A 24,745-nucleotide genomic window follows, 5' to 3' on the forward strand; every position below is an offset into this window, starting at 1 on the left:
ATGGTGGCCGGGTTGGCTCAGTGGGTAGAGCATGCACACATATACTTGGAGGTTTATGCCTTGACGCAGATATCCAGGGTTCAAATCCGACTATTTCCTGCATATCTTCCCCCTTTCTCTCTCTGCCCTTTCTCAACTAGCTGTCCTGTCGAATAAAGGCAGAAAATCCCCAAAAATAATCTTTACAAAAATTTGCTAAACCCAACAAAACAAAAATTTAGAGGCTTCAACAGGAACTGCAGTCCAAAACACAATCTATGATCAATACAGTCACTTTTGTCTGTTGCATAAGGGCAGACCTGATACATAAAATAATGTAGTTTCTGTTATTCCATGGGATGTTAGTGTTTTTTATGACATTGTGCTATGATTGACTAAATGTTCCTGTTGGGAGAGAACATGTGTTAGTGTTTTGGAAGAATTATTTGATTTTGAGACATGATTACATTGTTTTGGTAGACACAGTGTATCGTGTTAGTGAATTATTGTATTTTGAAAATCGGTGTTGGAGTTTAGTTTACAATGTGTGATTAACTGTTTTGCCAATCGTGTGTTGTAGGTGTGTTGGTGCGTTAAGAGTTTAGGAAAGTTGTTAAAAGTATTGAAAAAAGTGTCATAGCGATTGTGAAAAACTGTAATGATCCCGAAGGAGATGTTTGGTAAATGGAGCAAAAAGTATTGCAATTCCAGTAAACAGCAAAGAAACGGATACTGTATAAGCCAAAATGCACTCAGAGAGCGTATATTTCCGCCAAGGCTGCATAATTCTCTAGAAATGTTATTTTAACATAAAATAAATATTTAGAAGTCTTTGATTTTGCATCTGGGTCAGGATTAGCATCTAAATATAGTGTGATGGACAAGCATGATTTTGTGGATAATACCTCATTCTGGGAATGTTAGGATTTTGTCCCAGGACAAAATTATTCATAATTTCAAATTTCAAGCAAGGCAGACACATAACCCCTGTTAAGGAAAAACTCAGGAGCAGCACAACTCATTTCACATACGTGAAGAAGGTTTGGGAGACTTATGACTTACACAGAAGCATTTATTCAATTGAGGAGACAATTGAGCAGGCAGTAGAGTTTAACCACAATGTGTTATTGTGCAGTGTCGTCCCAACTCTCTGAAGTTCCTGTCTTCCTGAATGTGTATTTAAAAGGTCCCATGACATGGTGCTCTTTGGATGCTTTTATGTAGACCTTAGTGGTCCCCTAATACTGTATCTGAAGTTGCTTTCCCAAAATTCAGCCTTGGTGCAGAATTACAGCCACTAGAGCCAGTCCCACAATGAGCTTTCCTTAGTATGTGCCATTTCTGGGTCTGTAGCTATTGAGGGGTGGGGGGGGGGGGGGGGGGTTACTTATGACCTCATAAGGAGCAAGATTCCAGATCGGCCCAGCTGAGCTTTCATTTTCTCAAAGGCAGAGCAGGATACCCAGGGCTCGGTTTGCACCTATCGCCATTTCTAGCCACTGGGGGACCATAGACAGGCTGGGGGAACGCATATTAATGTTGAACTCATGCTGGAGGCGTTACGTTTAGCTGAACCTTTAAGGTAAACAAAGAAATTGCAGTCGCCTAAACACTGATGCTAAAGCCTAGTTCAGCCTATCTATCGCTCTGGGAAGTAGGCTAAAGTGTAGCAGACCCTCCGACCTCTAAAAGAGACAGTCCTGAGACAAAACATTCCCTTATCATGCAGCTGTCTAGATTCCCTGAATCTGTAGAGACAGACATAATTATACATGAACAGGTTTGGTTATCAGAGATAATGACCTGATGTTGTCTAAGCTTTCCCTTAGTCTCATTATACCACAACATGGTGTTTCCGGAAGCCATTTAAAATGATCGTGTTGCTGTTGCGGACTAATTTTGCAGGTCTGATTGCAATTGCACAATACATTAACTGTAATGCATCTAGGCAGGTTATGTAGTACACAATTAGTAAAACATTGCCAACCAAGTATAGTAAAATAATATTACATGTAAAAAAAAAAAAAATAATAAATATATATATATATATATATATATATATATATATATATATATATATATATATATAAATATATATATATATATATATATATATATATATATATATATATATATATATATAATAAATAAAAAATAATAATAATTGGTTTATAATGGTGGAAAATATCTCTCAATGGGAATGAAAAGGAAAAAAAAGGAATATAACAAATGATGTTGCCTTTATAAGCCAAAACATACAGTGATTTATTCAGTTGAAATATAAGAATGACAATGCAATAAACAGAATGACAATAACACTTCTATAACTCCTATGACCAGCAATTCTAACAGGAACAGGGATGTAAACACTGATTTGATCATTTAGGAATATGCAGTAAACTCTGTTGACACTGCAAATATCATTACATGACAAGATGTACTCTTACCTTAGAGCGAAATGTTGGATGTACAAAGTAGAAGGCCTTTAAATTCTTTTTAAACCTGAAATACAGACAACAGAATACTTTACAGAAAGGAATGACTCACTACTCCTAAAATACAACAGAAGAAAAACACGGACGTTGACAGATAAAGTGAAAAGGATTAATCATCTGAAAGAGAAAATGTGTGTAAAGTCACTGTAGTTGTTTCCAAAGGTGCAAGATCCCCAAAAACACAACTTCAAAGACAGTCAGTTTCAGCCTATCCATCATTAAGGAAACACTGACCACATACTTGTAGATATTCACAAACATCTGCAGCACACCGACCTTTAAACAGTGCCTATAGAAAATCACTATACCCCTTTAAAACTGAAAAAGTCCAAACTCATAAAAACTTATATTTCCAGCTTTATTTACACATTTTGCCTTCCAACATTCAACTAATGTGAATTTTTTTTTTTTATCAATTCCCGAGTGAGAGCTACCAGACCTTGAATGTTATGTAATGGTATGTAATAACATTCTGAGAAAATCAAATATTTTCTTGTCAACAAATCAAATGAAAAGACCAAGAATTATTGATCACATGTACAGTATTGTATTCCACTGTGCCACTGAGCTCCATTATTGTCCAAAAGCTATTAAAAACGTCAATGTCAAAAACATCAAATCAATCAATGAGGCACATTGTTGCACTGGGGGACATGATCCTTCATTACCATGTAGATGGGCACTGTGGTTCATTTTGAGTTAATCCCACATACACTGTCCTGCTACACTAAATACTGACTAGAGCAACAACTGTATAGTCCCCCACAAATGCAAACATTCCTCCTGTTTGAGTAACATTTGCTAAAAAACTACAGTTCCCAGCCATCTAATAAAATACATGTATAACAATCTTTTTCTGATGTGGTTTTAAATATGCATGAAGAGGATATAAATTGAATCACGGCTATGTCACATCTTTCAGATAGAGAAGCGCAAAACTGAACTTTATTTCTATGAAAATTGTATGGTTTATTAGAGAGATGACAGATGCCAAATTTTGACACATTTTAGGGAGAGCTTAGACATGAAAATTAAACTTTTTTTTTTCTTTTCCGCCTTTAATTTGACAGGACAGCTAGGTGAGAAAGGGGAGAGAGAGGGGGAAGACATGCAGGAAATCGTCACAGGTCGGATTCAAACCCTGGACCTCTGCGTCGAGGCATAAACCTCTCAGTATATGTGCAGCTGCTCTACCCACTGAGCCAACCCGGCCACAAAATGAAACATTTTTGGCTATAAAGGTGGCACACAAAGTAAGAAGTTACACCCTTAACCAGATAAACGTGGTTTAAGCCCCAATGCCAATTGATCCTGATCAACCTCACAGGTGCTGCTTCCATTCAAAGATCACTTAATTTCTGACTATCCATTCCATATGTTAAGTTCATAAATAGGCACACTGCACTTTCAATGCAACACGTCAGTGAATCCAACAATCGGTTGACAGTGCACAGTGTGTATTGCAACAACTGATGATTAATGATTTTGTCAGCTGGATGGGCCATTTTTAACCACGCTAGCAGTGGTGCATCCAAAGTTAAATGTCTCAACTATTGGGATGGATTGCTATTCAAATTGGTAAAGGCATTCATGTCCCAAGTTCCTAAATTATTATATTATTTTTTCCTCTGGTGCTGCCAAGTATGAATGTTGGCAAAGATTTGCCAACATTCATACTTGGCAGCATTCATTTTCCTTTCGACCGTTTGGTTGTTGACAATGTATTATAATAGTAGGATTTCCATAGATCCCCTCCTGGCCCTTTATAGAATTATAGAATGTGGTCTAGACCTACTCTATCTGTAGTCCCAAAATTTGAAATGAAAATATCCACTCTTCATTTCAAATTTTCCTTTTTTTAAATTGCCAATGCTTGAATGTCTGAGTTCTCTACAAATGTTTCTGTATTGGACAGGGTTAGTTACCGCAGCTGCCACAGTACAGTGTTTCTACTTTGCTGCACTGATCTGAACTAATAAGATGTCAGAATCACCTAACTGAAGGTAAACTTGTCCCCTAAGGGGGAGTCAAAACAGACCGCAAAGAAAACATTTTAGCCACTTGTGTCCATGATCTCATCCCCGAGCTACTGGCCAGAGGTGTGGATTGCTTTACCTTCAGACAAAGCTCTTTTTACCAGGACAGTCTGGATCAACACAGCCAAAACCACAGATGGTGCACCAATCCAAGCCTGTCAATCTCACACACCCCACTATCACCTTATGAAAAGACAGACCCCAAGACACTTGAACTACTTAACTTGTGGCAGCAACTCAGTCCTAACCAGCAGGGAGCAATCCACCATTATCTGGGAAAGTACCATGAACTCAGAAACAGAGGTGCTGACCCCCATCCCAGCCACTTCACCCTCGGCTGCAAACCGCCACAGTGCGTGCTGGAGGTCTCGGTCCAATGAAGCAAGAAAACCACATCATTGGCAGAAAGCAGAGATGCAATCCTGAGGTCACCCAACCAGTAAAAACCAGTTAAACCAGTGATTCCCTAATAATTGGGAGCATACTCTCAGCTTCCTTATTTAAAAGATGGGAGCCACAGTCTGCCAGTTGAGAGTCACTGTCCCGTATTTGGCAGCTCCAAAATACCCAGACCCTCAGGGTGAATCTCTGAAACCAACAAACCTGAAGTAACCTTAAGTGTAATTACAAACCAAATATCAGTAGTTGTTATAGACTGACAGGTCATCTATAATCTACTCAGCACTGGTAGTGAAGACTTGGCAGTTCATTTCATGGCAGTACTCTGACCATAATATGCCACATTTGCGACAGTTTGCACTGTCATGCCACACACACAGTGGTGGTCTGGCTGGGGGAAGCCGCATCTGCTCATATAACACAAAACAGTCGGCCAAGAGAGGGAGGAACTGCAAACTAACTCAAAGGGGCATCCGGAGTACTAAACCATGATGTGGGGCTTCTACTCTGGTCCAGCACAGGACCCTAAGGGGACAAAAATAATGATCAACCTCATCTGTCTCCTGGAGAAAGTAATCAACGTCTCGCCACTTAGCCAGACAGTTTTGGAAACTTTTGTGTTCATGTTTGGCTTTTGTCTGCTAGTTAGGTTGTCTGGAGCCAAAATGCATCTGCAGCAAATCAATATCTTAATGGGTTGAACATGCTGGACATGCCAGGCCAGGGTTAGTGGTTTCATTGGCAGAGTAGATCAACAATGCCTCACCAAGCAAAAAGAGCAGTAACTGGAGAAGTGACTTACAAGTTGGGGCATATGTAGAAACTGTAAAGCCTTTAAATTACATTTACAGATGAAAGTTGTGTATATGAAATGTGATCCCTAAACATGATCTGAAACACAAATAACTTTGTGCCGCTTGCAGAGTAGAATACAAACAAGGGATTGATTCCCACTGGGACTACCTGGCCCCACAATGCAGTAAGGTTCATATACTACCATTCAAAAGCTTTGAATCACCCGTCATAATGATGTTTTTCTTCTTTCCATCAATAATGGCTATTTTAACAGATAAAAAACAGTATTATTTAGACACCAAATGTATTATTTAAATTTGAAAAAGGTTTGTCCTCAAACAAAGAATTAAATAATTAAAATGCATATTTAGTCAATGTCCCCTCAGTGTTGCATGCTAAGGGAGAATACTGTTAAAACCATTTGCCACCCCCCAAAAAACCTTCCATTTTGAATTTGTTTTCCAGTCCAGTGTAAGGGACTCTTCATCATTACTGAACCGCAATGGTGACTCTAAACATTTTGGGAAGCTGTTTTCTTTGGGCCCTATGAAGTCTACTCAGTGGTTAGATTGAACTGATTTGTCAGTCCATGTACTTTATGTTCAGCTGATATTTCCTTAACTATTAGTGCCAACCCCTAGACTAACCTTCTACTTATATTGTCAAGTTTGAAGAAGAGCTTTGCAAAAGCAACATGTTGCCTGTTAATTCCAGCTTGTTATAGGCTGCATTATTGTGCACTTGACACTGAAAAAGTAAACCGTTCCTATCTACACACATTTTATGCCAAGCTTCCAGTTTCTTTTACCAATGACCATTGATTTTTTTTCTACTCTTATTCAACTTTTTCTTTCTGCTCTTATAATTGTCAGTCTGATTGAACCATTGTACAGTGTTTTGTTGCTGCTCACCGAATCATAGAGAGCTACTAAGCCTAGGTCACTGCTAAATGTCAAACAAAAATGTTTAGAAGAAACAGGTTTTGTGTTTTTCTACCCAAATTGTTCCAAACGGAAAGCTAAAGTCTAATATCTAAGTTTCATGAATATTCGAAAACATCGTCAGCTTTAAAGCGCCCATATTATGCTAATTTTCAGGTTCATAACTGTATTTTAAGGTTGTACCAGAATAGGTTTACATGGTTTAATTTTCAAAAAACACCATATTTTTGTTGTACTGCACAGCTCTCTCTCACTGCTGCAGATCCTCTTTTCAGCTGGTCTCTGTTTTAGCTACAGAGTGAGACCTCTTTTCTTCTTCTTCTTCTATACTATCTTTGATTGCACTCGCACATGCGCAGTAGCTCAGATGTAGAGCATGTCAGTTCGCTAACTCTAGAGACAGTAAAAGAAAGCCTGTTTCTCCAACTTTGGTCAGTTACAAGGCAGGATTAGCTGGGAGACTTCTAAATGAGGGCGCACACGTAAGTTGTTCTTTTGTAGATTATGGTGAACTTGTGTGTGTTGTAGCAGTGCTTTGCTATTGAGAATGACGTAGCGCTAGCTAACGCTACAAGCTAACGCTACAAGCTAACGCTACAAGCTAACGGTTGTGGTTAGCCAGCTCATTTCGGACTGTGACGTCACAGTCCGAGCCGATTTTGAACAGCTCACTAGGAGACTGAAGGCAGGACACATTCAGAAACCATATCTCACTCAAAACTGCATGGATGGATTTTTTAAAAAGTTTGTATGTGTGTGGAAGCACCAGAGACACAAAAGAACACCCCAAATCCCAGAAAAAGTGTTTTTTTCATAATATGGGCACTTTAAAACATTTAAAATCAGCTGGTTGGTGGCAGTCAAACCATTTCTAATTACAGTCCATCTTCTCGTAATAAGGTTCCATGAGCCAGAGCTAAAATGTGCAGACTTTGGGGAACTTTAAACAACCTTGCCATTTAAAGGTTATTAGCATTACACCCTGAGCTGCTACTCTCTGTGATGAATCAGCAACGTGTACGGAAGCAGTCATGGTTGTTCTTTATAGCTGAATGGGGTTTCCCTGTTCCAATGAAAGGGGAAGCTGAATGAAGGTGTCTTCATTCATATTTTAGCATTTTGTGTAGCACTCATTTTGTTAGCTCTCTTAATTCTCCACTGTGTGACTGAAATAACCAGCAGATGACTTTTACAGGTTTTGGGTGACATATACAGTATATCATGTGAAATAAAGAGCAAACGTCAGGAATATGTTCCTACATTTCAAAGTCTTTAGGGCTTAATTGACTGAATTTTCCAGACAGAAGAAGGTTATTAAAGTGTGGCGAAACCAACTGAATGACCAGTCTCAGAGAGTAATGAATAGAAAAACACGGGGGTTAAAAGGTGCATAATGACTGCATGGAGTTTCCCACTGACACAGGAAGCCTGTTCGGTTGTGGTTACTAGAAACTAGAAAGAGACTAGAACTAGAAATGTTTAATTAACCCATGAAGGCCTGGAGTTTCTCTCTAGCAAGAAAATAAATAAATTCAAAGCTATGACAGTATAGTCTATTTTTATTTTCTATTTTGTGCATTAATGCCTTTGTGTTGATGTTGAAGGTTCTATACAAAAAACAACCCTGCTTCACATGCTTTATTAAAGCTACAGTACAGTATGCTTACAGTGAATTAAACACTAAAAAGGATAGTTCCTGTTAATTACAACTTGGATCAACTTTCAGACAGGTTATAAACAACAGCCAGATTATTTAAAACATTTCATTTAGAGGTACAACTGAAAGTGAGGGAACCTAAATACAATTTTATTTCTATGATATAATATCTCTGTTATAAGATATTGATGCCTTACTGCACAGTGAAAGTGTTTACTCCCTGAGTAAATAAAAATTTAACTAGCCAGTTGGTCTGTAAATTGTGATGGATGTTTACAAAAAACTGTTTGGGTAATAACTCACTTTTGTTTTATCTTCCAGATGACCCTGATTTTGGGGTTTGTTTAAACCATAAATAATCTGATAATCAGACTGCTTGTGTTTCTTGCCTAAATTGCAATTTTTCCATGACTGCAGTGTTGCATCAAACAAAAATATCGGATCTGGTATCTTTGAAAATTCCAGGTACTCGACTAAAGTTTAAAGTAAGTTCAAACAATGCTTAGCTGCACACTGTTAAAAACAATAGGTCGAAGAACATAATTATCACTTTACAGTAGACAACACAGAACTGGGAGTCTTCTCTGATGGCAGGGTGGAACTGTTAACAATTCTGTTTTTTATGGATGTGGCTCCTATTCAGCTTAATTAAAATAGTCATCAATGGTGAACCTAACAGCAGACTGCAAACAGAGCAATGCAACGCCGGGCTGGTACGGATACAAAATCTAACTACATTTGACGAGCATTTGATGTGATAATTCTCTGAATGTGATTATAAAAAACAATCTTTGAAGTTTCTCATTAGAATCAGATTTAGATCCAGGGCTGACTTCTGGACTGCATCTGTCGGGTGTGTGATACAACAAACTTAAATGTAAGAAAAAAGTTTTGCAAAACTCTGGCTCAATATGCATTTCTTTATTTTATTTAGATGACGTTTCAGCCCTCAGGCATTCTTCAAAATTGGATTATTGATTTTGCGTTTGCTTTTCTATATGATACAACAAAACTGACACATTATCATGGATTTGCACCTTATCGTTTCTGGCATTGTGTACGTTTGCTTTTTGCACCTTATATATAATCATTATTGTTTATATATATATATATATATATTTTTATGCATTCTTTATATTTTGCACTTTGCAACCTCTAGACAACTCTTTCCCTCAGGATGAATAAAGTTCTATCTTATCTTTTCTCTAATTCTCATTCTGTGTACAGCAAAGGAAGAATTTCATTGTACAGGGAAACATGTTTCCTTACTGTGCATATGACAAAACTTTGAAATTGAATTAAAATAATCGCCAGCAGTTCTTTATTGTGATGAGCCACTGAAGGCCAGTTCTTCAACTTCAAACAAATATAATATTTAAGAATTAGTTTTGTAAGTGATTCCTATGACCAGCCTATCCAGAGATAGTTCAGAACAAGAATCTGCATTTAAAACTTTGAATCCTGTGATTAAGGCTGAGTCGCAACCAAATACATCACCCCGACAACACGTTCCAAGTTTGGCTTTCCTGTTCCAAATATGGCTGCCAGATTTCCAAAACCCACAGCGAAACAAAAGCGTTTCAAAGCTAGTTTTGCTTTTCCAAAAGTATAAACACTGTAACCTTGGCGGTGTCATACTGTAGAATGAACAGTTATCTGAACTTCAATGCAGCTGCAGGAGGAGGACTGAGTGACGGTCAAAGGAAGGCCAAAAGAGGGTCAAATGACACCCAAGCCTTAAAGAAGATGCTGCATGTATCATATCCAGCTATAGAGAATTTTCATTTTGCACTTTTTTGCAATTTCATTAAGATATTGCACCTGGCTTGACTTAATGTCTTATTTCTAAAACAAAGAAACAACAAAAACGCCAGGGAGCTGCCTGTCAGACCTTAGTTCCATCTGGAAGATGTTTCTAAGAATTTTCGTACCATTTTTTTAATATGCAGTTCTGGCTATGAAAGACCGCAGACGTGGCTAGCCAGCGTGAGTTAGCCAAATAACTGCAAACCCAGAACATACAGCACAGAACATTAAAATCGTGCCCTTTTGTGGGGTGGGAGGTTAAAGCAATAAGAGCTACAGAGTTTTCTTATTCAATCATTGTGTTTGTTGGAGGGATGAGACAAAACTAACGAGAGAAAGATTAAAACAATGGGAACTGAATGTCCAATATTATTAGCTTTCTATTTGAGTTCAAAGTAATCACAATTCACTAGAAAATGTTAGTGTAACATATTGGTACAGTACAAGATCTATGAAACGCATTTGGTGTAAGGTTTGGATTATGTTCATTTTTACTTTTTGGCCCGTCTATGCACCCCTCCAAGAGGATGTTACTCGGAATAGCAGTTATTAGCTCAGTTTAACACTACGTAGAGTAAAATTATCAGACTGACTTGGTGTCCACGATGTCGTAGAGGTTCTTGAGGAAGTTGGAGTCCAGGTGGTTGTGCTCGCCGGTCAGCGTGTGGAAGTAAACCATCACATACTCCTTCACTGTGATGTGGTCCATCACATGGATGAAGTACAGCAGGGCCTGCACATGCAAACGCAGACCAAGTCAGTCACTTTTCGATCACTCTTGTGTTTGTTTTAGAAAGAAGTTTTAGTTTCTTTTGGTTCAGGTGTTAATGTTAACAGAAGTTTTGAATAGGTCCATACAGTATTTGTTTCCAACAGGTATTGTGGAATAAAACATAAATGATTAAATTAAATACATTTGCACAGTTTGCACATAGCCATAATAAGCACATGTGAATACAGAATGTGCTAAAAGATTGACTGACTGTAACATCAATAACAGCATTTTGAAATAATTATTTTATTTTGTTACCTTTTCGATGTCGATGAGGGTCACTGGGATATTTCGTCCAACCAAAATCATCACTGTCCTGCCACACATATCTACACCTGTGGAAATACACATTATTAACAGGTCATGCATGCACAAATGCACGCTGGTTCACACCTCTCATGTTAGAATTTGCTGCTTTTCACCGTTTTATATGATTCTAAATTGAGCTTTTTTTGGCTATTGGTAAGAAAAAAAAAACATAATCCTGGGCTCTGAGATCTTGTGATGCACATTTTTCACTATTTTCTGATATGTTAAAGACTAAACAAAAAGTAAAAAATAACCATTAGCTGCAGGCTTACTTAATTTGCAATGATGTAAAGATACAGTCTCTCGTTATCACAGTTATCACTTGTTTGTTCATTGGTGTATTCCAAAATACTAGTAATGGTAAGCTCTGCTTGGAGCTCATTCTGCCTCTTCATGCAAATGAAAACCTGTCCCCACAAAGCGACAACATTTATTTGGAAAAGACTGAGAAGTGGGCTGCATAACAGAAGTTCAGATGTTCTTAATTTGGTGTTTTATTCTGTGGTGCATGTGAGGGCTGTGTTTTGTTTAAACCTGCGTGTTCTCGGTGTCCAATGTACCCAAGTTACTGTTTTTTATTCTGTATTTGTTCTTCTTCTAAAATGGAATAGAATCCTTTCATTCCTGTAGCAAGACCATGAAAAACAAACAACCAAAAGTATGTTTGTGTATTTAGAGCCATCACTGATCATCTTTTTATTCTAATACATGCACTTCTCTTAAACATACTGAGGTCTTTTATTGCACTCAGATCTTCCTGCACCGTTACACTTTAGATGTTTTGGTTTTGTCTTGATGCTTTTTTGTGTTATACTCTGGTTCTAAAGAAACATTATTTCATTTCAACTGTACATGTTTTACATCTAAAATGAAAGCTAAACTCAACCTTGATATCTTCTGCAAACACATACACTTTGATATAAAGAGCCCGTTTTGAACATAAAGTGGAAATCCAATCAAACATTACCCAATATCAAAATAGAAAACTAATCTTCTGCCCTCCTTCTGTCTGAAATATTTATATATTCTAAATATTTTTTTTTATGAGAGGACATAGTCATATACTGGTAAATAAAAACAGAGGCCTCTAGTCATGATCATCCTCATAAGACAATTAACCACAACATTAGATTTATGCAATTTATTGTGTTTGATTACAATTAAATAGCATTACTATTTATTTTAATTCTGAGATCATGGGCAAATTAGCTTTTTAACCCCATTACTCTTTTTTTGCCTTGGATTTGACTGTGAGCAACTGCAACTAAACAATTTCACTGAGGAGATCAATAAAGTATTCTGATAACCAAATAAACTAACACTGGCACTAAACTGTGTAACAACACTGCCACCTACTGGTAATGAGATACATTTGCACATTGTAACCGCTGAGAAAGGAGATGGAGAAGTTGGATTTCATTTTTTGAGACAAACACATACCAGTTTGATATAAGGCTTTCAGTGCAGCGATGTCTGACAGATCCTCTGCTCTGGCGCGACAGAGCCAGCGATTGTAACTGAGAGAGAGAGAGAGAGAGAGAGAGAGAGAGAGAGAGAGAGAGAGAGAGAGAGAGAGAGAGAGAGAGAGAGAGAGAGAGAGAGAGACACAGACAGACAGACAGAGTAAATCTCTACTATGACTTTCATGAGTTCATCGAGGCAGTAAAATCATTTTGTTGGTCAAATGCCTAAAAAAGATAATTTAAAGTATAATCAAGAAAAAAATCAAACCTATTTATTTAGAAATTCAAATTTCAGTTAAAACCTTTTCATACAGGCATATTGCTCTGCATACTCTGGTGTTACACCTGTGATTATTTTGCAGCCTCTCTTGTTTTCTACTGTTTATGGTCCTGATCTTGTGAGGGAAAACTTCAATGCATACATGTACACACAACATCTTTCAGCCTAAGATGTTGTGTAAAGCCAGAAATGCCAATGCTAATGCTAGTGTTCATGGCACACAACTCAACTGATCACATCAATTTTATTCTTGTCTTTTAATGTTTTTAATTTGTTTATTATTGTTTTTTAATTGTTTTCTAACTGCTCTTTAATGTTTTATGTAAAGCACTTTGAATTGCCCTGTTGCTGAAATGTGCTATACAAATAAAGCTGCCTTGCCTTGCCTAGCTGAAACTTAGAGCGATTTTTTATCATATAAAATGTGTTTTTTCCAGTATGTCCAGTTATTTTAGTTTGGTTTTAGACTCTTACTTCCTCTGGTGTTGTTTGTGGATGGCCGCCTCTGACATCTGGCCCTGCAGGATCTGTTTCCGCTGTTTGTCCACATCACCCTCCATCCGGGCGAATGCGTGATTCCCCACCTGACCCAGATCTGACTCCAGACTCTCCTCTTCGGAATCATCTACACAAACAAACAAATGACAAGTGGACTTTTAATTTATTTTACTAGCTTTAATGGATTGATGATGGTAGTGGTAGCACACACAAGAGTTGTGGTAAAGTTAGATAGGACATATATTGCTGCACCTAAGTATACTATGCTTCATTTTGATATTATTTTTCCCTGAAAGCATCTACTGTATGCTTGAATCTTTCAAGTTGTAAAGTTGATTTAATACATTTGTATGGGTGTGCTTGCTTGCCTGTCTTTATTTTATTCCACTGATCCTAATTTATCTGCAAGGATGACATTATGTGTGTGTATGTTTGTAAAAAATCTGCCACAGAGGTCATAAACTCAGAAGACAGAATCCATTCTCAGGTTTAGGTCTGTTTCTCTGCATGTTTTTCTAGAAACCACATGCAATGACCATATTATCTGCATCCAAATGGACCTGTGTTTCTGTCAGTGTGTATACATCAGCCTGTTGTTATTGGGTTTCACTCGCAGGCGGCCTGCTTGCTTTGGATCAACACACCAAAGCCAGATCTCGCCACTTTAAAAGTGCCACGCCAGCAGATATTCTAACTGGACGTCAATGAAGTCAACAGGCTCAACCCAGAAACCACAAACACATCTTTGCAATCCTTTGCAAACACTTACACAAAGCGCAAGCAAAAGCTTCAGTTGGTAATCTAAAGAGGTCATACAAATTAGTTCATATGAGGGTTTAAAGCTTTAAAGAGAGTTTGAACTGAAGCTGCCAATATTCAAAATGCTTTAAAAATCTTATTTTAACATTTTTGTTTATTGTCTCTGCAACAGAGCCAACTACTGTGCATGCAGTCATATAAGTGTTGGCCCTTTCTCAGTTCCTTCATGACTACGGCATAAACTATTAAAAAAAAAAAAAAAAAAAAATTGTTGGGTCACACTAAGCCTCCAGAACAGCTTCAATGTGCCTTGATATAGATTTTTGGAACTATATCAGAAGTTTCTGGAACTAGAATAGATCGTCCCCTTATTTGGTACTGGCATGGTGTTTTACCTGTCTGTCACTTAGGAGTATACTGACCGAGGGGTTTAAAGAAGCTGACACTCTGTGGAAAAAATGAAGTCCTCCAGAAAGGCATGGCTCGCTGAATGAGTGAGTGTGTGTGAGTGTGTGGAGGTACTAGTGTGGGCTAAAGGATCCAGGCAGCCAGATGTGACCTCTCACTGTCCCGGTTGCAAAATATTTTGATGCCCTGCTGTTCCACGTCTAATGACTGACCTCAAAAAAACTTCGTCCTCATCAGAATTGAATCCTCATCCAGACCTTCATCTGTGGGCTATATTTGATGTTTCAACGTGCTGAGTTGTTAACTAATTGGCTGTGACAAGGCACCAGTCCAGTGTCCACTGGCTAGTAGCCCAAATGGCCGACTGACTGCGTGGTTTGTTGACTGACTCATTGGTCAACTGACAGACTGATTGAACTGGTAAACTCTCAACCCAAAGAGACAGAACAGACTATCCACCCAGACTGAACAAAGTTGAGGGGGATTGTGTGTTTTACTGATTCAAAATTAAAAACATAAAACACTGTAAACATGAAAACCTGCACATTATTAAACTATTAAAAACGGGTCTTTATTGTGCACTTGACACTTTCTCTGTTAATTTTGTGCCTCAAACTGAAATAAAAGCCGTCATCTGTTTGAAGTCAAAATTAAATTAGGTGGAAAAACAACACACAGTTCCTTCTCCTCAGTGTGAGGTGACTGGAGACAGAAATGGAGAGGAATACAATATTAAATTAAGCCTGTGTGCCATGAAGGCAATTGATCTTGGACTGTTTTCTATTGACACAAGAAAAGAGTTGGATTCCAAAATTAAATAAACTTGAAAAGAAAGATGCCTACTCTTAAAAATAGATTGCCGACATTAAAGTGAAGCACATTACGTGTCCTTTTTAATGCCGGGAAACATCTCATCACATTGTATGTAGAAATAGATTGGTGTACCTTCCAGGGTGCCTGGTTTCTCTGCGATGCGGATCTGTCTCTCTGGGACAACGGGTTCACCCTCAGAGTTGCCAATGTCAGCTGGGATGAGAGGCAAGCAGGCCCTCTCCTCTTGCTCGGAGCGAGGGAAATACAGAGGCAGTAACTTCCTGTACAGCCGCTTAAGGAACACACATACACACCTCAGTATTCATATTAATGCCCAAAAACATACGTTAGATGGCAAATTAGACAGAAGGCTAGCAAAGGTTCAGTCTTTCTTGACAGCCAGAATCTAACTTTCTGAATCAGCCTTTCTGGCGAGACATTAAAAGGTGTCAGTATGGTTCAACCTAAATACTTGCTGGATGGTCAAAACTGTGTTCGATATAATTCCTGTAACTTTCCAAAACCCGGCAGTCTTGACAAGCATGCAAATTCTAGGAGGAAGAGAGAGAAAATAGCGAGCAGCGAAGAGAAGAGACAGGCCAGAGAAAACGACAGGAAGTGTCCAAAATTTGGGATCAATTCAAGCTAGAGCAAAATGAAAACTCTGTACAGTACTAGCTTACCACAGTAGTAACATTATTGCTTCAGCATCTCAGCAGAAGGCATCCAGTCTCATATTATGCACCCACCGGACAAAAGGTAATGTTAACGTTAACATTTAACGTAAATCAATATGGTTTCCAGTTGAGATGAGAGCTCCCTGCTCATCTGCTAGGTGACGCGAAACCCGGGGTCCCCCCCCACCCGAACATTGAGCGGACAGCACACACACTGCCCATACTGCGGTGACACAGAGCTGGTTGGCTGATTGGGTTAGTTGTTCAATTTAAGAGACCTGTCTTTTTTTCCTCTTTTGTATATTTACTATTGCTCTTTAATAAAGCAAAAGTATTTCTTATGCAATTACTCAATGGTATAATCGGTGGAATAATGGATTTCTAAAATAATACATAGCTGCAGCCTTAAAACACGCCTTATGAACTTTTGCTTTAAGTATACTGACAGCTTAACGCTAATGATGCGTTTGGGCGTTTTTTTATCAACTTATAAATTCAGAGCTTTCTATGTTTTTCATCACAAAGATGAAGTTTAAATATAATTGGTAAACATATGGCGCTTTTCCATTACATGGTACCTACTCGCCTCGCCTCGACTCTACTCGCCTTTTTTGGTTTTCCATTACGAAAAAAAGTACCTGGTACCTGCTAACAGGTACTTTTTTTTTAGTACCTGCTCAGTCGAGGTTCCAAGCGAGCTGAGGCGAGCCGAGAAAGTGACGTGAAACCCTGCAGGGTGCTGATTGGTCGGAAAGAAGCGTCACTGATCACTGCATTGCTAGTGAGAGACGGCATTTTTAAATAGTTTAGCCAGCGGTGTTTTTTTGCTGCCGGAGGCTCCACGCAGAGCTTTCTCCGTAGCATACAAGTGGCCTGATGGTTATACTGGTGCGCTGGTGTGTGCATGTGTGATGTGTGTGTGTCGAGTTGCCGTATGTGTGTGTGTGGGGAGCTAGTGAGCGAGGGAGAAGTGAGAGAGAGACAGCGATTATCTCCGCAGCGAGTAGCGACTCTAGAGTCATATATATGTGAGAGAAACAAAGCGAGTAGCGACTCTAGAGTCATATATATGTGACCACGGTGGGAAATCTGGAGCAGTAAACGTTAACTATCTCTTTGATATCATGTTGTTTACGGAGAAGGAGAACCAGGAAATGAGTCGGGGGAAATGCGACGCCACTAAGCCACGCCCACAGCAGTCGCTATGACGACCAGCCACGCTGAGGCGATACTAAAATCTGCAATGGAAAACGGACGCACAGCGAGTCGAGGCGAGTAGAGTCGAGTAGAGGCGAGTCGAGCAGGTACCATGTAATGGAAAAACGCCAATAGTGGGTGTGCGTTTTTATTTACATTTTCTTTTTAGGGAATTAAGCACAGAGTCAAGTCACACAAACCTCTTCTGTGTCTGACACTGCGAACACCACCGTCTCCAGGCTGTTTCCATGATTCTCCAGGAACCTGCGCACTGTTCCTTTAAACACATAAGCACACACTTGTGTTACTTACATATTAAGACATGCAAAAGACAATTAAAAACAATCAAAACAAGTTTCAAATGTCTCCAAAGTGCTTGTTTCAAATGTCTCCAAAGTGCTTGTTTCAAAAACCCAAAAGATTTTCAGTAAATCTGCACATTCAAGAAAAGGAGCCACTGAATGTTGGCATTTTTAAGTGGCTTAAACAAGAATGAATCATCAAAATCTTTGTTTTTTGTGTGGATGAAGTTATCAACTAATGTTGTCAGCATTACCTGGACAAATACTGGGAAAATAATACATACTGTATGTATTTATTTGTGCTAAACTATCTAATGCATTCTAATACAACAGTTCAGCAAGAAATCCTACCCACATGAAGGTGATAATATTCAGTTTTACGTCTTTGGATCTGTAATGTGTTTGTATGCATGTGAAACATGGATGTTTCAGTTGTTTCCATTATAAGATTATGATGTTATCATCATGCAATCATGTGTGTTTATATTGAACATAGAGCTGGGCAATATTTCGATATTATATCGATATCGTGATACGAGACTAGATATCGTCTTAGATTTTGGATACCGTAATATGGCATAAGTGTTGTCTTTTCCTGGTTTTAAAGGCTGCATTACAGTAAAGTGATGTCATTTTCTGAACTTACCAGACTGTTCTAGCTGTTCTATTATTTGCCTTTACCCACTTAGTCATTATATTCACATTACTGATGATTATTTATCAAAAATCTCATTGTGAAAATATTTTGTGAAAGCACCAATAGTCAAAACTACAATATTGTTGTGGTATCGATATCGAGGTATTTGGTCAAAAATATTGTGATATTTGATTTTCTCCATATCATGTCATTTAATTTGAATGGTAGCCAACCATACATACAGTAAAAGGTTTGCAGTGTATTATAAATTACAGTAAATGTGTGTGCATCTGTCTGCATAATTAGTTAACCTAATTTTGGAGAACGAATCATGTGTGTGTGTGTGTGTGTGTGTGGCGATTATCTGTATGTGGGACAGAAAAAGAAATTGTGATCTATGATATGATAAAGGTTTTTATTACCACAAGTTGTGTATCTCTGTACCTCACTGATAAAAAGGCTGTGTATCTGTGTTTGTGCGTGTGTCTTACTGAAAGCCATATGTGTAGCGTCCTCCAGTGGGTAACCTCTTTTGGCTGTGCTCACCACACAGAGGCCAACAGACGCCATTGACTGCTCTCTGAGGCGACACAAAAAACAAAACAATCTCACATACTGTACACCCCACACCCCACACACACACACACACACACACACAATACATACCACCAATGATACTCAATTTAAAAAAGTAATTAGTTAATAAGAGATAATTATCAGAACTTTATATATTTTCATGTCAATGTATTTTACACGCGCCTTTATTTACATTTATATATGTAAAAATATAATGTTATTAGTGTACTGTATTAAACAGTGGCCTAATCAACAGAAAGCCTGAATGATGCAGCTTTTAAGTTGAGGCTGTAGCGTTTTGAATGTGCACATCTTGTATTTTTCACTTCTGAATAACTGCCTGTCTTTTATACAAACTTTAATGATTTAAATTAATATATTTAGCTAGGTTTCACCATGAAGCCCAAAGACCGATGCAACTTTTCTCAAACTGTGTTATGGAAATGTTCATTCTTGCAGTCTTTCCAACGCATTTTTTGGGAATCCGAGTTGCTTTCATCAAACCATTGTTTATTTGCACCAGTCAGGCACAATCATTGTTCTGAGGGAAATGAAGAAAAATCTAAATAACAGATTAATGGATTTCATATCACTTATGTAACATGTTGCAAGTGGTGAGAAGTGACGTGTGTTTATACAAGTCTTTGATAACATTAATACTGCCTGCTTTAACCTTGACTGATTGAACGACTCTTTGATTTGATGGTTCTTACACAGCCAGCTGCATTGTGTTTCGGTAGCAGCTGTAGAGCGAGCTCTCCGCTGCCGTCCTGTATTTGGCTTTGTACTTTGGTCCCACTGTGTGGACAATGAACCTCGCTGCCAGGTTGAAGCCTTTGGTCAGCTTCGCCTCACCTGTCCGACATCCTGCACACAAACATGCAAATAAAACGGATTTAACATTCAGCAAGTAGCTAAAAAATTAAAACTGTATTCATTTTTCTTTGGTATAGCCATGCAGACATTTTTGGTTTTCAGTGCCAAGCATTTAAGATATCTGCCTTTAAAACTTGCAGCATGCCACCACCCCAAACATAATTACGATGAATGACATATTTGTGGTGCTCACATGTAAAGTTTACAAAAGCAGCATCTCTTTCCAGAACAATGTCCTGGTTAATAAAAAGTCATGAAAATCATATTGACAGGAAATATTTTTAATCGGTAGAGAGTAGCTCTTATGAAAGGAGTAAACATTGTTTCTGGAAATAGATATTGGATGCTGGGTACAAATCAGAAAACAGAGTGACTGAAAGAGGATGTGATAATGGACAACAACTTAGAGTTTAGGCAAGAGTGCAGAAAAAAAAAAACACATAAATGGCTAAAAGGAAAATTTTATTTTATATATAGGCCCTACACATGATCTAATAAGACATACATAAAATAATTAGGCAAAACACATATAGGCTGTTCATCTACTTTATCACATTACATCTGACCACTACTTTATCACATTACATGTGACCACCTCATGTTTCATGTTCTAAGAAGCCAATTCTCCACCTTTAAACATGACTGAACCTCTGACATGGACGATTACTGTGAGAGAAGGTGACTTTCACAAGCATGTTTAAGACTTAAGCATGGAATGACTACAAAATAAAAACCTCAGTGGACAAAACATCTCATTAAATCTTGTGTGTGACAAATATATGTCAAAATCTAAGCTTTGTCTAGCTGCTTTGTCTAGGAAGTGATTAGCAAACTCTAAGTAGCAAACTCAGATTTATATGTATATTTTTAAAAATCACGCATGGAAATGTACATAAAAAAATTGTTGCATCGAGATGCATCGATAATCGGTTTAGAATCGAATCGTTGACCTCTGAATCGGAATCGAATTGAAAGGTGCCAAGAAACCTTAAAAAAAAAAAAAAAAAAAAAAATCTTAAAACCTCAGACAAAAACCAAAATGATCTGCCTTGATGCCACTAGAAGTAAGTGGAAAAATATACATTTGTGTATGTGATAACTGAGCAACTCCATCCACTAAGTAAGGCCCTGAGATGTGCTTGACAGCTTAAAAAAATGTATTTGTTAACTGAATTCCTCTTGGGTACGGTATGATGTACACTCTCCCAAGGATAATATGTCAAACTGGTGGAGTTTAAAAAGAAATTCTTTGTATTTCTCCACGAGAGCAGCGGTGGAGCATTATAATATAAATCAGAGCTATAGCAGTAACTGTACAACCCTTTTTTATTTAAGTTCAGCTGAGCATCATGTGCCTTGTTATGTCTCCAGTGAAGTCACATTCATATTTGGTGGACTGTAATGGGAAAAATTACATTTAAGCATAATGCCTTATATTTTTATGTTTTATTTCTACTTTAATTCTCTCACATTATTGAAAGACCGTTTATCTCAGTTTCTGCTTAAACTGCTGAGGTGTCCAGTCTGGAACATAATGTGAGCTGTTTGTCTGAACAGATAAAAGGTACAAGGTCACCCTAAAACTATCTCATGTTTTCCCATCCCAGTTAAGATGTAACTGGGGGGTGAAAGTCGTACAGGGAGGAGGAGGTGAGATGACTCCAAGATGTCTCTTGCATTTCTCTGATTGTCTTCATGTGTATCAGATGCCTGTCAAAATTGTAGCGTCATAATAATCCAAGTGCGTGTGTGCTGTCACTCTGAAGATGCATATAAGCCTAGTGTTCTGTTCACTCATTTGAGAAACTGACTCCACACTGGGCTGCAGCCTTTTGTGAAATCATGTTGCTCCATATTTGCAAATATATATGTTTTTAATAAAATACAAAAACCCCAACTTGGTTTTAGTCTCTGACTGTCTTATTTGTTTCAATTTACTAAACTCTGAAAAAACTCCACCACCCCTGCTGCAAAGGAAACTTCCACGACAGGACTCCCGCTAACATTTATGAACCTCTGCTCCCAGACTCCACAGCATCACTGAGCAACCAAGCCAAAATCAAACATGTTTCCGGTTTTTCCCCCTCAACTCTACCTTTGAGTTTGAGCAGCTCGTCTTGCAGCTCGGGCCCGGCCAGCTGATGGACGCTGTCAGACACCGGGTTCTTGTCGTTTAACGACTCGTTGCTGGTGTTCAAGATGGCGGTGCAGTTCAGCAGGGCGATGTCACCACAGCTGTTGTGGAAGACAAAAAAAAAAAAGGTTTTTCTATTTAATTTGAAATAGATGACACATATACAAATAAACATGTCGGCACAAAATGTTCCGTAAATACATTTTACTATTTATTCTCTTTACTTATATTTATTTATTGTTTACTTATTTGTGTCTTGCACTTTTCCTCGTATCCCTTGCTGCTGCAACAGTGTGAATTTCCCCATTGTGGGATTAATAAAGGAATTGTCTTGAATTATTTATTGATGAATTTGATGACCATGAATTGATTTGTTATCTGGCTACAGAATACAACTATTTTGTATTTCACTTAAAATCTTGCACAAACCTCAACAGACACTAAATGTATGTATGTATGTGTATGTATGTATGTATGTATATATCTATCTCATTGTGTTTTGTATGTTTTTACTGTACCATTTTTCAGAGGGTCCTCATGCTATATTGCCGCTGGTGTACACTCTCAAATTGCTTTATTCAACATTTCTCTGGTATTCATCATTAGAGACACACTCTCCATTTGCCAACATTCTTAATGTTTTATACCTACTTCAGTAGTTATTGCATTGAATCTCCAAATATTAGCACAAGGGCCACTCCAGTTGTATCCAGTTTATCTCTAAACACTGGAGCAGTGACTGGTTGACCACACACATATCATTACTCTGCACACATTGATAAAAAAAAAACTTTAAAAGACATTTAGCCATTAGCCAAAGTAAAAAGCTTATTTGAATGATTCAGTAAAGTAATTTCTTCACTCTGAAGCCCTTCAGGGTTTGCTTGGAAAGAACAATAAGGAACTACTCGAGCACGTGTTGAAAGTATTTGGTCACAAGACAAGTTTAGCCTCCAGGATCGAGAAGGAAGAGTTTTTTTTTTTCCTACATTAGCCCCTTTTAGGTTGATAAAAATGAGTCACAATGCTGCCAGACACTAACTCTGAATGAAAAACAGACCTTGTTGGCAGTCACAGCCTTTAAGATGCTGTTTTACTGAGTCTTACACATCAAGGTCAAGGTAACTTTATTTATACCGTAGGTAGATTTGGTTTTGAGTGGGTCCGCCTCCTTTTACACACATAATCAGCAGCACATGGTAGGATGTAACGTGACAAAGTGACAACAGTGCTCAGTACTAATAATAAAAAAAAGAAAAAAAAATACTAAAAATACAACAAATAAATAAATCAACAGACCAATAAAAGAAAAGTTACAAAATAAGGTGACATACCTGTATCTCTATTACTTATTGATGAGGCTCTCCCATCAGCCTACTGGAGCACTTAACAATTTGGTTTAGATGGTTCTTATTTTTAAGAGAGTTCCCAAAACCGTAACACCAGGCAAAAAGACAAAACGGATTCAATAAAAGCACGATATAATAGGGTCACCAAGGTTCTGTCAATGTGGAGGGAGGACAGTTTTCTCTAAACGACATTGAGTATGTAACTGGCCAGACAAGCAGCTTTATATACACTGGGCTACATTCCAGTCTCACCCTTGACCCTGTTCACGATAATAGTGGCAGAATTTTTTTTAATGTGGTAAGAATTGGGGCACGTTCACATATTTGACATGACTACAGCAGCAACAAGCATGTCTGAAAGTGAAAATGTTGCTGCCAGCTCTGCTGTGAAGCAATTGTTGCCAAAAAAGGGAGTTGACTTTGGCAGTTTGGCAGTGGTTTGGTTGTGAAAGGTCAGATCAAACCATGGTCAAATAAATGGAAGCAGTAAGAAGATTTAATTATATAGTAACAACACAGGAAATGTATTTCACAGACTTTAATAGCATAATCCTTGGCAAGTTGCTTTAATAATATAGTAAATCAATAATACAATTAATAATTTGCATTAAATAAATCGCCATAAATAAATCAGGGTTGCTACAGGTTTCACCAAGTCAAATTAAACACTTTTTAAGACCGTTTTAAGACCATTATGAATGAAATATGTATCATAACATCAAAAACAAAGTAAGATGTCAATGTCCGGAAACATTATCTGAAACAATTCCCTCATTGGCATTATAGGCCAGGTGTTTAGATTGGCTGCAATATACAGTAAGTTGCATGTTGGTCTCATTTGTAGTCATGATACAGCGAATTATATTTGGACAAGCGACAGAAAGAACTACAACAGAACACACAGAATAAAAAAGAAATAACATTCTAGCGCCGCGGGGACATTTCAATGAGCATTAGAGGTAGTGTTACACGGACGTAGGAAAATTAAGACCTGTTTAAAATCATTTAAGATCTAGAACACAATACTTACACAAAACTAATTTGGATTTGGAAATTTTTAAGACCCCCGCGGAGATTTTGACATATTGGAATCGCTGTGATCTAGCCATCTAGTCTCGTTAAAAGTACACTTTCCCATTTTCCACACGTAGGCCTAGCCAAACTTTTGTTTTGTGATCAACTTTTTATTAGCACTTTCAGACATACAAAATAAATTCCACAATGTGTGACCGGTAAAAAACTGAACAAGAACAAAAACCCTCTCCCACCCTCTGCGGTCTCAAACAAACAGAAACCACACCTTGCCTAATCACTGTCCTCTAGTTCTTGAGGGGTTGAGGTCATTAAGTCTGATATTTGTGCTGCTGCGCTTTCCCAATGGCTGATAGTTGATGATATGGCTTTGTTAATCTTTGCTGTAGATAGCTCAACCATGACTATGTCCAGAAAATACGCCAATCACTGTTTTATACAAAGCCGGGGGGGGGGGGGCAGCGTTGAGCTATCATTTTCTTGGTTGCAGTTGAGCCCTTGGCGGAACTTTAAAAAGGTGCCCTGCCACACAAAACTGTTTTTACTTGCATTTTT

General features: G+C 38.1%; 1 protein-coding gene across 2 annotated transcripts in view; it reads right to left on the reverse strand.

The window, feature by feature from the left end:
- The window catches only part of gdap2 (ganglioside induced differentiation associated protein 2), a 39,015-nt gene that overhangs the window by 8,180 nt on the left and 6,090 nt on the right, over window positions 1–24,745 (reverse strand). For both annotated transcript variants that reach the window (XM_028592011.1, XM_028592010.1), the window contains exons 3-12: window positions 21,771–21,910; window positions 19,513–19,666; window positions 18,715–18,803; window positions 17,485–17,561; window positions 15,543–15,702; window positions 13,407–13,557; window positions 12,630–12,706; window positions 11,139–11,215; window positions 10,702–10,841; window positions 2,427–2,481 (exon numbers count right to left, since the gene is read on the reverse strand). In XM_028592011.1, the coding sequence (XP_028447812.1) occupies window positions 2,427–2,481; window positions 10,702–10,841; window positions 11,139–11,215; window positions 12,630–12,706; window positions 13,407–13,557; window positions 15,543–15,702; window positions 17,485–17,561; window positions 18,715–18,803; window positions 19,513–19,666; window positions 21,771–21,910 (1,120 nt within the window). The remainder of the gene's footprint in view (window positions 1–2,426; window positions 2,482–10,701; window positions 10,842–11,138; window positions 11,216–12,629; window positions 12,707–13,406; window positions 13,558–15,542; window positions 15,703–17,484; window positions 17,562–18,714; window positions 18,804–19,512; window positions 19,667–21,770; window positions 21,911–24,745) is intronic.

The sequence above is a fragment of the Perca flavescens genome, chromosome 11 (genome assembly GCF_004354835.1).
Source record: "Perca flavescens isolate YP-PL-M2 chromosome 11, PFLA_1.0, whole genome shotgun sequence".
In the NCBI taxonomy this organism is placed as follows: Eukaryota; Metazoa; Chordata; class Actinopteri; order Perciformes; family Percidae; genus Perca; species Perca flavescens.